The sequence below is a fragment of the Octopus bimaculoides genome, chromosome 7 (genome assembly GCF_001194135.2).
Source record: "Octopus bimaculoides isolate UCB-OBI-ISO-001 chromosome 7, ASM119413v2, whole genome shotgun sequence".
Taxonomy (NCBI): Eukaryota; Metazoa; Mollusca; class Cephalopoda; order Octopoda; family Octopodidae; genus Octopus; species Octopus bimaculoides.
Genome location: NC_068987.1, coordinates 56,209,335 through 56,223,847, shown reverse-complemented (window position 1 = coordinate 56,223,847; position 14,513 = coordinate 56,209,335). Strand labels below are relative to the sequence as shown.

General features: G+C 37.0%; 1 protein-coding gene across 1 annotated transcript in view; it reads right to left on the bottom strand.

The window, feature by feature from the left end:
* LOC106875689 (uncharacterized) overlaps positions 1 to 14,513 on the bottom strand; it is a 127,800-nt gene that overhangs the window by 4,231 nt on the left and 109,056 nt on the right. Inside the window, exon 7 of the mRNA XM_052969701.1 lies at positions 9,545 to 9,710. Coding sequence (XP_052825661.1) covers positions 9,545 to 9,710 — 166 coding nt within the window. The remainder of the gene's footprint in view (positions 1 to 9,544; positions 9,711 to 14,513) is intronic.

Genomic DNA, 14,513 nt, shown 5'->3' with positions numbered 1-14,513 from the left:
GAGTTACCGCTATTTCCAGGTCTTTGTATTTTGAAAGTTTCTCCATTTCTTTTAGACAAACGTGGTCATCTGCTGGTAGTGATACATCAATTAGAAAGCATTTTTTTTCTTCATGATCTCTGACAACTATAACTGGCATATTAGCCTTAATTTCTCTATCTGTGTGTATTGGCATATCCCAGAGTATGGTTGCTTTCTCGTTTTCTGTGACCTTTTCTGGCGTGTGCCTATACCATTTTTTTCCTGTTGTTATTCGATAGTGTTGGCATAGCTTCCAGTGTATGTAGGTCCCAGCTCTGTCGTGTCTGTGAATATATTCCTTCTTAGCCAGGACTGGGCAGCCAGAGATAATATGATTTATTGTTTCTTGTGTTAAAATGACTGATGATGCTTACATAGCCTTTCTGAGGGAGTAGCTTGAACCTTGGTTAAAAAAGCAAAGGATCACCTTCAAGACAGCTATAATATGTATTCATACAAGATAATGCGTCCTCACATTCAGCGAAGAAAATTACAGAATATCTGCAACAATTACGCTTCTGTGGACCTCCGAAGATGAAGTGGTCTGTTTGTTTCCTTTAAAACCAATAGAAAACTTGTGAAGTATTCTAAAGCGACGAGTTTACGAAAATGGACGCCAATTTAGGAGAAAAGATGAACTGTGGCAGGCAATAGTGCATGTATCTCGTGGTATAATATCAGAGGAAATCCAGAAATTAGCATGTTTCATGGACCAGCGTCTTTTCCAACTTATGTCAAATAAAGGCTCATATATCCCTTATTAACCAGCTCACCTATCATTTTTAAATGCTGTATATTTGTTTACTTCTATTTCTTCCATGTTTATGACTGTATGTGTTCATGTGTTCATTTCAGTATATACATCAAACAATCAAATTGGCATTTTCTTGTTTACATGAGTTTTGATTACCCCTCGCTAATAATTTGAAACAGGGAAGGTTTACGTGAATTTGGTAAATCGCCGTAGTTTCTTTGTTGTTTTACAGAACCCCACGTGTTTTACACATCACGTTCTGTGAACACTTCGTTGAATTCCACGGAATAGTTTTCAAATAAAATTCAAAGAGTGCTACGTCGTTAATAATTTGAAACGCAGTGTATATATGTGCCCAGATTTGTTTGTATATATATGCACACATACATTACTAAAAAAAAAATTATTATATCTAAAGCGGAAGAAGGAGTTCAGAGAAACTGCCGTGGAGGGTGGAAAATTCAACGTTTCCCACAGAGTTCTTCTTCAGGATAAAGACAAAATTCCCATAGACACCGGCTTCATGATACAAACTGGTAACGTTCTGACTGATATAACAAACTTGGTCAAGAATATTAGAGCCCTGTGTAGAAAACTCAGCTTGAGAAAATTTCTACACAATTAAAAATTGTGCACTTAAAAAAACTGTATGCTTGGAAATTAAACCCAATTTCCTCCGAAGGGTCTCTTGTGTTAGATTATTCTACAGGGTGCGTAGCTCGGAGACCAGGGAGTTTTTCTAGGCCGAGCCGCATTGAAAAGTCATAGCTTCGGTACTACGGACCTGTGATTAGAATGTCGCAAGAACGAATTGCAAGATAGATTCTTCGGCAGCAGACCAAGCCAACCGGCAACAGACCTGGCGGAAGACCAAGAACAAAGATTGTTGGATAATATTCGTTGCTCCAGCTGGTCACGCTTGGGAATTCATCCGGAAAGTGAAATGGCAGTAGCTTCTGACAGGAACCTATGGAGGAGGTGCTTGAGTACTCTACCTCCATCTCTTTCTCAGGAAGCAGAGAAGATGAATGAATAGAAATTAAAGTGCTTTAGCTATGATACAAACTTTCTCTTTCTCTATCACATATAATAAATACAAAACACATACACACACATGCACACACACAGATACAATAAACATTTCAGACGAAGTTATTGGAAATTTTAAAAGAATATTAAGGGTTTTGAGAGTTATTCATCTTGACAATCAATGCAACGCAATGTTAGTAACAGGAGACAGGCTAATAGATATCTCTCATTTAGTTTAATCAGCATCGTATCCTTTAGACTCAGTCATCTTCGCTTTTGGTCAGAATAATTCCAATGATTAGGAAAAAAAACGGAAAAAATATATTCAGGAAAAGAAACGGAACAAAATCTCTTTTAAACACGCATACACACGCATACTGACAAATGCACAGACAGACATATAGAAACAGACAGACTCACACAAATAGACTCAACATATACACACAGACACGCACACACAGACTCAAACACACAGACACCGACAAACACACGTACACACACACGCAAACACACAGACACTTTTACACACTCAGACTCCTTTACGCGCATACACATACACATACATAGCTCACAGATATAATCCAGCCACTGGCACAGAGTTTTCATTCAGTTTGGTTACAATGAATCAACACCTTTACACCATTATTACTTGGTTCCACTCTTTTACACTTTCATTGGCTAGGGATTAAGTCTGTAAATGTATCGATTTGAACAGAAATGAATGAGAAAAACTTTTAAACGCAATAAGGAGCCACTCCAAACCCCATACGCATAAATAAAGCAGAAAGAAAAGAAAAGAAAAGAAAAGAAAAAAAAACCGAAGGAAACAAAAAGTACTGTAAAGAATTTATAGACACTATTTATAGAGAGTTTGTAGCTGTCGATTTTGAAATTCTTTCATAAACCAAATGTAACGCTGTTTCTAAATCGAGACAAAGGAACTTATTGCTATTTACGGGGAAGAAAAAAATCTTGTTGTTCTTAAGTAGATGTTTATTTTGGGAGGTAAGATGTTTTTAGTTTGGCATTGGTTTGGCTTTGTTTAGTATTGCAAAAGCTTTCCTGGAATGGGGTGTTTTGTTTTTGTTCCAAAAGCTATATAATGTTATATATTGTTAAGTTCTTCGTTTTAAAGACCAAAACATTCCAAATGTTGAGTGATATGATGACTCCTCGGGTTGGACATTTTATGTTTTCTCCTATTTTATGTGGTAGATTTAACTTTCGGTAGTAGATTATCTTGGGTGGAGATAGATTTAACTTAGGAACGGACATAACATTGGATGAATGGTACTGAGAAGTAGGCATTTAGTACTCATTCACAAAAATCCTATCAATGTTTCGAGCTCAGTTCCAATGCACAGTACTTTGGGTGTCTTCTACTATTGCCGCGCGCCGACCAATGATTTATGAATGATAGACGGAAACCGTAAAGAACCCTATGTATGTATGTATGTATGTATGTATGTATCTCAGTCAAGCAGTGATTAGGAAAAGTGAACTTTAGATTAGTCTAAATATGTTTGTAACATATTTTAATTTCTAAAGGTAAATTCACTGCAGTTATAGTGGAATAAACATTCTTTGTATGGTAAAAGGTGTTGTTGTTGGCACTCCGTCGCTTACGACGTCGAGGGTTCCAGTTGATCCGATCAACGGAACAGCCTGCTCGTGAAATTAACGTGCAAGTGACAGAGCACTCCACAGACACGTGTACCCTTAACGTAGTTCTCAGGGAGATTCAGCGTGACAAGGCTGACCCTTTGAATTACAGTGACAACAGAAACAGGAAGAAAAAGTGAGAGACAGTTGTGGTGAAAGAGTACAGCAGGGTTCGCCACCATCCCCTACCGGAGCCTCGTGGAGCTTTAGGTGTTTTCCCTCAATAAACCCTCTAGTGGATTCCCAGACGTGTGTTTCCTGCTCCTTTGTCTTCCTCAATGGGAAATACCGAAGAGTAACAATCCTGGGTAGATTAAAAGCTGTAGATTTAACTAAAAACCAGTCAATATCAGTGACTGAGTTGCGCTAGTGGACCGCCTGGTCGGGATAAAAATAGCTACATCAGCGTCAGGGATTAGGAACAAACGTACTTTAGGTTAGTTGAATAAATATTTGTAATACAAATGCAATGATTAATTACACATGCGTCAGTGCCATTGTAGATAAGAACATTAATGTTATTAGTTTAGAAATAAAGGCCCCCAAGTTCGAATCTAGTCAGACACCAAAACCTGTCTGTACCGGAAAATAATATGATGAACGAAGAATAAAACAAAGTGGATGTAAATAACTTAGAATGTTTCACCTTTAGACATGAGATTACTGGAGCAAACATTATAATCGTGTAGCTTATCTTGGACTACGTTATTAAATGTATCCTCCCTTCTTAAGCCAGTAGGCTGGGGGTTGGTGGTGTTGGTGGGTTTAGGGTTGTTAACTCTAAGTGCATTGAGCGATCACATGAATGCTCCCTAATTTCACTGATAAATCTTTTTGAGCTATCGAGGAAGGGTCTAGGCATCACGGGTTGGTAGAAATAGCAACTATATCTCCCTTAAATCATGCCTTACTATCATAAATAATAAAGACAAAAGGAAAGAAAACCTCATTACTTAATGTAACCTTAGGTAACCTTAGGCAACCTTAAAAAAAGACACTATGGACGCGGCTGGAATGCTTTTGGTTATAGGTCTGCTTGATTAGGGTTGACTCGGGGCTAAACGATAACCGACATGAGTTTGTACCATATAAATAGCACTGCGTTTTGTTTACCACCCGGTCTTCCGAGTAGCAAACATAAAATAAAAAAGTATTTGATGCTATCCAATTTCTTAGGAACAGCTTTTGTTTCAAGTAACTTGGTTCTCTATTAGAGTTGAATTTCTAACTGCTTGTACTATATAGAACAACACAAACACAGTACCTTTTAGCATAGATACAGATTCAATCATAAAGTGACTTTGACGAGAAGAGCTTCGGTTGATAGAGGTGAATAAAATCCGGTTATAATTAACCCTTTGCATTAAACAACTTCACACACAATGTTTATTTTGAGTATGCTGTTGAGAACGATGTGAGATGATGACAAATGCAAAGGAATGGTATTACTTCATAAGATGAATATCTAATTAATGTTCTCAACTGTTGTTCTTATTTAGTATTCAATCGTCAGTACCTGTACAGTACAAAAACAAAAACAAAAAATCGCCTTCAGCTTTGCTGATTTCCCAATACCATGAAAGAGTGGTTAAGATAAGAATTAATTTGGTCAGCAGCCAGCAACTCTAAGACTACAGCGCCTGAGTAACAACACTTAGAAAATTTATTATTCACTGAAGTTGCCATGCCGTAAAGAGAAGAAAAAGGAGTCTTACCGAAATTGACCTTTCGTCTTGCAGTAAAATGTTCTACCGAGAGCGCAGGCGTGGCTATGTGGTAAGGTCTGCTTCCCAACCATAAAGCGTCGAGTTCAGACCCACTGCAAGTGTCTTCTACTATAGCCCTGGGCCGACCAAAGCCATTTGAATGGATTTGGTAGACAGAAACTAAAAGACCACTGTGTGTAAGTATGTATGTATGTGTGTGTGTGTGTGTGTGTGCTTGTCCTCCACCACCGCTTGACAACCCATGTTGACTTGTTTACGTCCCCGTAACTTAATGGCTCTGCGAAAACAAAGACCGAAATAATAAGTACCAGGCTTTTAAAAAAAGTACTGGGGTCGATTAGTTCGATTAAATCCTCCAAGGCAGTGCCGCAGCATGGTCGTAGTCTAATGACTGAAACAAGTAAACGAGAGCGTTAGGTCGCATTCCTCTACCCCACCTTGGTTTATCCTCTATACTGTATAACTTTTGCCAACGCAGACATCATTAGCCCCTGTGGACTCTGTTCGTATAGAGCTATTATTGTCTTATTACAAGGTGATGATTCCCGGCCGCGCACATTGTGTCTTTAAGCAAGTCACTTGATTTCACGTTGCTCCAGTCCACTCAGTTGGCAAAAATGAGTAGTACCTGTATTTCAAAGGACCAGCCTTGTCACATTTTGTGTCACTCTGAATCTACCTGAGAACTATGTTAAGAGTACGCGCGTCTGTGGAGTACTCAGTCACGTGCACGTCAATTTCACGAGCAGGCTGTTCCGTTGATCAAATCAACTGGAACCCTCGTCGCAACCGATGGAATGCCACAACAAGGCAGCGAGCTGGTAGAATCAGGAGAGCGTAGAAAAAGCGCTTTGCAGTATTTGTTCCGGTTCTTTATGTTCTAAGTTCAGTCCAAGCCGAGGTCAACTTTGCTTTTCATCCTTTTGGGATCGAAAAAAAAAGTAAAGTACCAGTCAGGTACTGGAGTCGATGGAGTCGACCGCCTCACTGACTCCGTTATGTGTTCGAATATTACGCTTTTAGCAAGCTTTATTGAAGACATAACTGAATTTCTTGTAACTTAGACTAAATGTTACGCATTCAGTAGTTTAATTATAGAAAATGAAAGACATAACAGAACTATTTAGCATAATGGAAAAATGGCATGCTGAAGATCTATAAATTCATGCATTAAAATAGAAATTAAGAACGTTTATAAAACATGGAAATATAAAGAATCGAATTTGGAAGAGCTGTTTCCTCATTAACTTGCGGGTGTAAGTGTCGACCGTTCGTATTCTGTTGCCATTACTGCGTTGTTGAAGTCGCAGCAACCACTTCGCTGTAAATCGGTAATACTGTGAGTGGGGCAAGAAAACTGTATAACAAACGAGTATTTTGATAACTTGCACTCACCCATCCACGTCCTCAGCTTACGTTTATCCTTGATTTCTTGCGTGAAATAGAGAGTTAAACCTCCTCTACGATGAGGCAGTGGAGGTGCAATGGCCCAGTGGTTAGGGCAGTGGACTCGCGGTCATAGGATCGCGGTTTCGATTCCCAGACCGGGAGTTGTGAGTGTTTATTGAGCGAAAATACCTAAAGCTCCACGAGGCTCCGGCAGGGGATGGTGGCGAACCCTGCTGTACTCTTTCACCACAACTTTCTCTCACTCTTACTTCCTGTTTCTGTTGTGCCTGTAATTCAAAGGGTCAGCCTTGTCACACTGTGTCACGCTGAATATCCCCGAAAACTACGTTAAGGGTACACGTCTCTGTGGAGTGCTCAGCCACTTGCACTTTAATTTCACGAGCAGGCTGTTCCATTGATCGGATCAACTGGAACCCTCGACGTCGTAAGCGACGGAGTGCCAACAACGATGAGGCACTAATCTCTTTCATGTAACATTTCTGCGAAAGGATCTGAATGTGGCATTACGAACCAACAAATCAGCTATCATTTTTTATAGTTGAAACCACCACCTTCAGTGTCACGTTAGAGCATCCATGTGGTTGTTTAGTCTACTGAAGTTAACAACCCGAACTCATCAAATCATAGCCTACTGGCTTAAGAACGAAGAATTCATTTAATGACATAGTCCTAGATAAATCATATGATTATATTAGTTGCACTTTTAATTTCTTCTCTGGAGATGAAGCATTCTAAGCTAGTTTTTATTTCTGTCATATTTTCCGATACAGACAAGTACACTGTGTTTGAGTGGTTTCGAATCTGTAGCCTTTATTTCTAAACTTACAGTAGTAATATTTTTATCCACTATGGTACTGATGCATGTGTATTTAATGATTGCATCTATATTTTCCGATTGTTTAAGTTTACTTTTCACTGAAGGCGGCTAAATAGAGCTGATGTCCATTCGTAGAGCTGTTGATGATGGCAGTATATTATGGTTGTCTGTAGTGAAAAATAAATTTAAACCTAAAAACGTAACATTAAATATACATGCATTAGTGGCATAGTAAAGAAAGAGTGTTGTAGCTCTTAGTTTATAAATAAAAGTTTCTGGTATGTAAATATCTAGAAATTGGACATTTGATGATAACTGCAGATAAAACCGATCGAAAAGTAGTGTGAATATTAAAAAAAAGAAATATTTCATTTCTTAAGTTTATAATCGTATGAACAATAATTCCTCTTGGACATTTAATCTAGATAAACTATGTCTGAAAAGGAAGGTCAAAAAAGCAACACCCTGTTTAGAACTAGATGGATTTGATGGTGGGAAGTAAAATGTTTTGGCTATAGACACGATGTAGTGCCAGTGATGAAATATGGACTTTTAACTTGCTGTGCCTATTAAATCGAACACACATTCCCTTTATCTTGTAGTCCTCCCATTATACCTTGCACTATGATTTTCGGATAAATCAACAAATCACTACGTTTTAATTCGATCAGTTTGAAATAGCACCAAAATTTTCCATAAATCACATCCTAGCTACTTTAAAAAATGGAAGGACGCTTCGGAGTCTTTTCCTGAGAAACAGATGCTATAGCGACAGTTAGAAAACTGATCATTGGTCTGCTCAATAGTGGCAGTTAGAATACCGATCATTGGTCTGCTCAATAGTGGCAGTTAAAAAACCAATCATTGGTCTGCTCAATTAGGTGGGATGTAACACTAGTAACAACATTAAGGATATATCTGGAATAAAGCAGTCCTTATGAACCATGACTTTGTAGTATGAGGCCTCACCAATTTCGTTATTATACGACCAACGGAAACAGATGTTCTTAAAGTGCAAAGAGGGTAAGATAATGAGAACTGACAATATATAGTTAAAAGATTGTTCCATTTATGTTCCGATGGCGATCACACACAAAAGCTTAAAGATAAATGAAATAACAACTGGTGTCGAACGGAATATAATAGAATATCTTTGCCCAAAATGCAACACATCTAAGGACAAGGATGTTGTGTTACAGCCTCCAATCTCTCCAAACATTGAGAATGAAATTGAGACAACAGAAACTGTATGGAAGCTTGCCAGATGGATTGTACCTGTAATTCAAATACCCAGCTTTGTCAATACTTAGAGATTTGGAAACAGTTTGCTTGTGCAAATGGTGTCAGTCGAAAGGTCTTCATATCGATCGCCAGTAAGTTTCAGAGGCCACCAGGAGAGAATATGCACCGTTTCGAGGCCTTTCATTTGATGGCTTTATAGTCCATTGGATCGACTGACTTATATCCGATCTTTAATCCTTCATATCAGGATTTTCAGTATCATTCAAATTGTGAAGTGATGACGGTCTGACTTGCCATATATAGTCAAACAGATACCTGCCTCACGCTTGAATATCACTTCTCCATCAAGTTTCACCATCTCTTTTTCAACCATTTTCAATAGTTAGCTCTCTCAACAGTTGACGGTGTTTGCTTGATGATGATTGACATCCATTCAAATATCCAGATTTGTCACACACTGTATTACGCTGATTCTCATTTAGAATTATGATGAGGCTAAACGTGTGTATTTGAAAACTCCGTCACTTCACAGATTAGTTAAAAAAGTAGGTAATTTAGTTGATCGATCTACTAAATACTCATCTACGAAATCAATGGAGGATCGATGAATAATTTTTTTCTACATATTCATACCGGTCTATTCATATTCATATCAGTGCTGAGTTGTTTACGTCACTGTAACTTAGCGGTTCGGTATAAGAGACCAGTAGAATAAGTACCAGGTTTTAAATAATCAAGCACTGGGGTCGCTTCGTTTGACTAAAGCCCTTCAAGGCGGTGCCTCACCATGGCCACAATCCAATGAGTGAAACAAGCAAAAGATCTCAGTTAAAAGATATTACAATAGTTTTTATTGAAAGAGGAGCAGAAAGTTTTTCTCACCTAAAAAGAAACATATTTCCATCGCGACTCTCACAGTTCAACCGCACCACCGTATTATTTAGCAATACCAGACCAATGTACTTCACATCAACCAAAAGTCGGCGGGCGATTTTCAAAGTATAGCGCCATTCACCACGAAGGTCTGTCGGGATTCGACATCCAGGAGCTGAAAATATACAGAACGAAAATAAGTTTTATAAGTATTCGCTTATGAATTATGAAATGTGAATAATGTTATAATCTCTCCAGACATTGAGAAGGAAATTGGGACAACAGAAACTGTATGGAAGCTCGCCGCAGGTGTTAACATACAGCTGAAGATCAGTGAAAAAGAGAATACCTACGCTGAACTATTGAGTTCAGGTTTATACTTGTAATTATTGCGGCACGGTGATATGTAACACACTGTCTAAATACCAATCTTGAGAAATTAGGCTTCTCAAAACCAGAAAGGAGAAAGCTGATTCGAAGGCTATAGATCCAATCCATCACTGGAACTAAAAATCTGTAAAACTTTCCAAAATTTTATCTTTTAAGTATATATGAGCATGTCTAGATATACAACTATATTCATGAGAATACGCACATAAAACAAAATATACGAATGTGCACGTGTACATACATACATACATATATACATACATACATACACACATACACACACACATACATACATACTAAAATATCCTGTTGATGATGTTGAAATTTCAATGAAGGAGGCTTGGTTCTAGGTTAGTAACCGCCTCTTTCTCTATTGGCAAGAAATCTTGAAATAAAACTGAATAATGACATGCATACATAAATACATACATACATACATGCATGCATGCATGCGTATATACATACATACATACATACATGTATGTGTGTATGTGTGTGTGTGAAGGCGCATATATATATATATATATATATATATATATATATATATATATATATATATATATATATATATATATATATATGTATATATATGCTTACATATTGGGTCGTCCCATAAATAATGCGGTTTTTTTAAAATACATCTTTCATTTTTCAAAATTAAGATAAAGTTCTTTTTTAATCTAAAATATACTCTCCTTCATTTTATACAATGCTCTGCCATCTGTCTGGTAGACTTGCAAGGCCTCTCTTCCAAAATTCCCTTGTCCATGACGAAAAGCTCCTCCAGTACTGTTCTGACCTCGTCTACAGAATTCATATTTTTTCCGTCCAAATAATTTTGAAGATTGCGGAATAAATGATAATCAGATGGAGAAATGTCCGCCGAATATGTTCGGTGGGGCATCGTTTCCAATTCAAACTGCTCTAGCCTTTGGAATGTCATCCTCGCTGTATATAGCCGAGCATTATCCTGATGGAAGAACACCTTTTGTCTTGAAACCAAAGATGGTCATTTTGATTCTACCACTGACTTGAATGACTGGTTGAATGACCGAATCCAAGCTTCTCTTCTAGTTCCTCAACAGTTACGATGGGATATTTTTCCACCAAGATTTGCAGGACGTCCTCGTCGAGCTCTACGGATCTTTCAGGATGAGGCTCGTCTTCTAGGCTGTTGTTTCCGGCACGGTATTTCTGAAACCACCGCTGACACTGACTCACGCTTATTGTCCGATCCCATATTCTGCATTAATATTCTTTCCGTTGCGTTGTTGCCTTTATTGAACTCATAAAGCAAAATATGCTGAATATGTTCCTTTGTCACTTCTATTATAGCTTTGAAAAAATAACTGTTAAAATCGAACTGCACTCTTCAAAATTTGCACTAAGGATAAGTACAAGGTATACTACCTGTTTTATAGCAAGTTGATGCAAGTAGTTTATTCCATCCTTTTAGTTCATGCAATTGAAAATACCGATTTATTTATGGGATGACCCAATACATACATACAAGCACAAACACTCTCACACACATATGTAGCATGGCCAAACCGTCTCTTAGCAGCAGCAGCAGCAACTGAGAAAGTGAGATTTAACGGAAACATGTAAATGTACTACGAAATTAGCCTTACACAAGTAATTGAGAAAACTAGTGACGTTAAACAGTGAAATAAAGTTTTACTGTGGGGAAAAAGAAATCTGGTCTTTTAGGCAGAACCCACTTTTGTCATCTGATGTTGAGAGATAAATGCCATGGGATTAAGTAGCGCACGGAAACATTATAATAGCTAACAACTAGGCTCAACCTAGTAGAGTATATTTATCTCTAATCTATAGTAAGACTTGAACTTAACTGAGTGTTAACGCGAGATTTGTTTCTTACACAGTATCCTCCGATGTTTATCATAATTAACTGCACTTACTCACTGGATCTATTTTCATTCCATTTTTGGTTAATCATTCTGTTTGCTACTTATATGTCTGATCATTTACACATGCGGATAAATAAATTCGTTCATATAGGCGTACATTTGTATACTTATGCGTAGGATAACACGTATATATGTTAATTTATGTCTTTTGTGCACAGATACAGATATAGAACAAACTCATACATAAATACGTTTTTGTATTCGTAACAACAGATGTGGAGAAACTCAAGCATACACCGAGAATAACAAACCTTGCACACACACACACACACTTTTATATATGTATTTACATACATGCACACGCATAGACGCAGACCATGTTAATAATTTCACACTCAAACAAACATACAAAATCTATGCAGTGTAGCCATTTATGTTGTCTACTTTATATTTCCATCCATACATACACGTATTCATGTAGTGAACCATTGAATTTTGATAATAATTACCAATAGCCTTGCTTTCAGTACTCTCCATATTCTAGAATATCAAATAAGATGCTTGAATGGGAGAAAAGCGAGAATTCATTTAATATCTATGATTGGTTTTATAAAAGCTTCCAAGCACGATTTTATTTCCAGTCTGCTATTTTAAAGAAACATTTGTTACCCTATAAAATTTCATTTATATTTCCACAAACGAATTTTTTTCGTATCTGTTTTATTTTGCTAATTTTCCTTTATGTATTGGGTGCCATATTTAAAACAATTTGCTTCTCTTTCTTTCCATTTTCGTTTTTAATTTTATGTTTATGTCTTTCGTTCAATAGTGTTTTATCTGTGAAACTATCGACCAATCTATTTATTTAGGAGTAAAATATTGATTTCGTATCGATTAATATTTTTTTATAGTGGACAGTGGTATAATTAACTAAATCGATTACGAGCCAAATAAGATAGATTCTACATAATTGCTTGGCTTACTAGAAATAATAGTCAAATCTCCATTAAATCACGCTCTATAATCTTAAAAAAAGAAAGGCCACATTAGGTAAAGTAGCGACATTAGCTAATCTCAGAAAAGATAAGATGGTTACGGATGGAATGTTTTTGATCAAAGGCTTCGTTGATCTGGGGGTCTACACACTAACAACAACAACAACAATTGGTTGTATGATCGAAAACATTGCAAAGTGAAACCAGGTTGTCAGTCGTCTTTTCTATTAAATCGCCACACCAATAAATTCCACCCACTCAATGACTCAACTTCTACGTGTGCTTTTGAAGTGCGAAAATAAACAGTTAAATATCCATCCAATCACAACTTATTACCTTAAAAAGCAAAACTGGATGGAAGGGTACACATTAGATTATGCAGTACTAGACATCTCTGAGAAGATGAAATGATCGCGGTGGTGAGAATGTTTTTCATTGGAGAACTCGCTTTGGATTGGTTAGGGCTTATATAACAAAAAACAACAACAACAATGATAGCAACAACAGAAACAATAACAAAACAACATCAAACAACAATAACATCAACGATTACAACAACTGAATCAACCGATCTCGAAGTATTTCATAGATACTTTGTAAGTACCACCCTATGACGAAGGAGGAAGAAACGACAAAACCGAACTTGGCAGGATTTGAAATCGAAACTTGAAAACTGTTTACTGTTTCGTTTGCTTGTTGATAAGAAACAAATGGTGTGTACTTTGGTAGAGGATCACGAATTTGTAAGGGAGTATAGATCATCATCTATTTTAATTGATTCGACGTCGTTACATGCCTGCCTGGTATTCATTTTATCTTCGACTGCGGAAGGATAAAAGATAAATTCAATTCTGAGCAGTATTGGAGTTTAATTTGTAAAGAGAATTAATTCACAATCTAACATTTCAAACTGAGAAAAAAAAAAAAAAAGCAAACAAACAACAACAAAAAAACACAACTTAAGAACAAAAACCATAATTTTTATGAATTATGAGTTTCATTATTTTCTTAAAGGAATTAGTGACATAAAACGCAGGAATGTGAATTAGGAATGGAAAACACATCGGTGGTTGGAGTCGACAGGAATCTATCTTTTGTTCTATAGAGAGCACCGCATTATTCTAAGTGGTGAAAGCTTATCACTGAGAGGGTAATCAATTGCTGGAATCGATATAATGACAGAGGAAAAATTGCCTCTTTTCGTTCTAAGGTCGAATCCCGCGATTTTACTTTTTAATCGTCTGTTATCGGTGAAATAAGTATCTATCAACTACTAGGGTCAATATAATAGACTGTGACCTTTCTCTAAATTTCTGGCATTGCACCTCTGTGAGAAACCTTCACTTAGGTGTCACAATTTTTAAAGAAGGAGGAAAGGATTTAGTCCAACGAGTCAGACGCAGTCTATTACTGGTATTTTTGTTTCATCGAAAAAGTTTTAACTCATAACATATAATCTTAAGTACTATGAAGTCTAGTCATTGTTTATCTCCAGCTCATCTCTGCTCATTTAGACCTACGCTCAAAAGCATTACAGCAGGAAAAATGCTGTCTCCTTGAATAACCGGAGGATTACACTGGCCAATGTTTCTTAACTTATTTAATTCTATAAGACTTAAATCAAAGATATGTAGGAAAATACGTTTTGGTCATTTTCATCTTGTTTAAGGGCTTTGTTTGATATAATAAATAACACTATCACACACACACACACAGAGACAT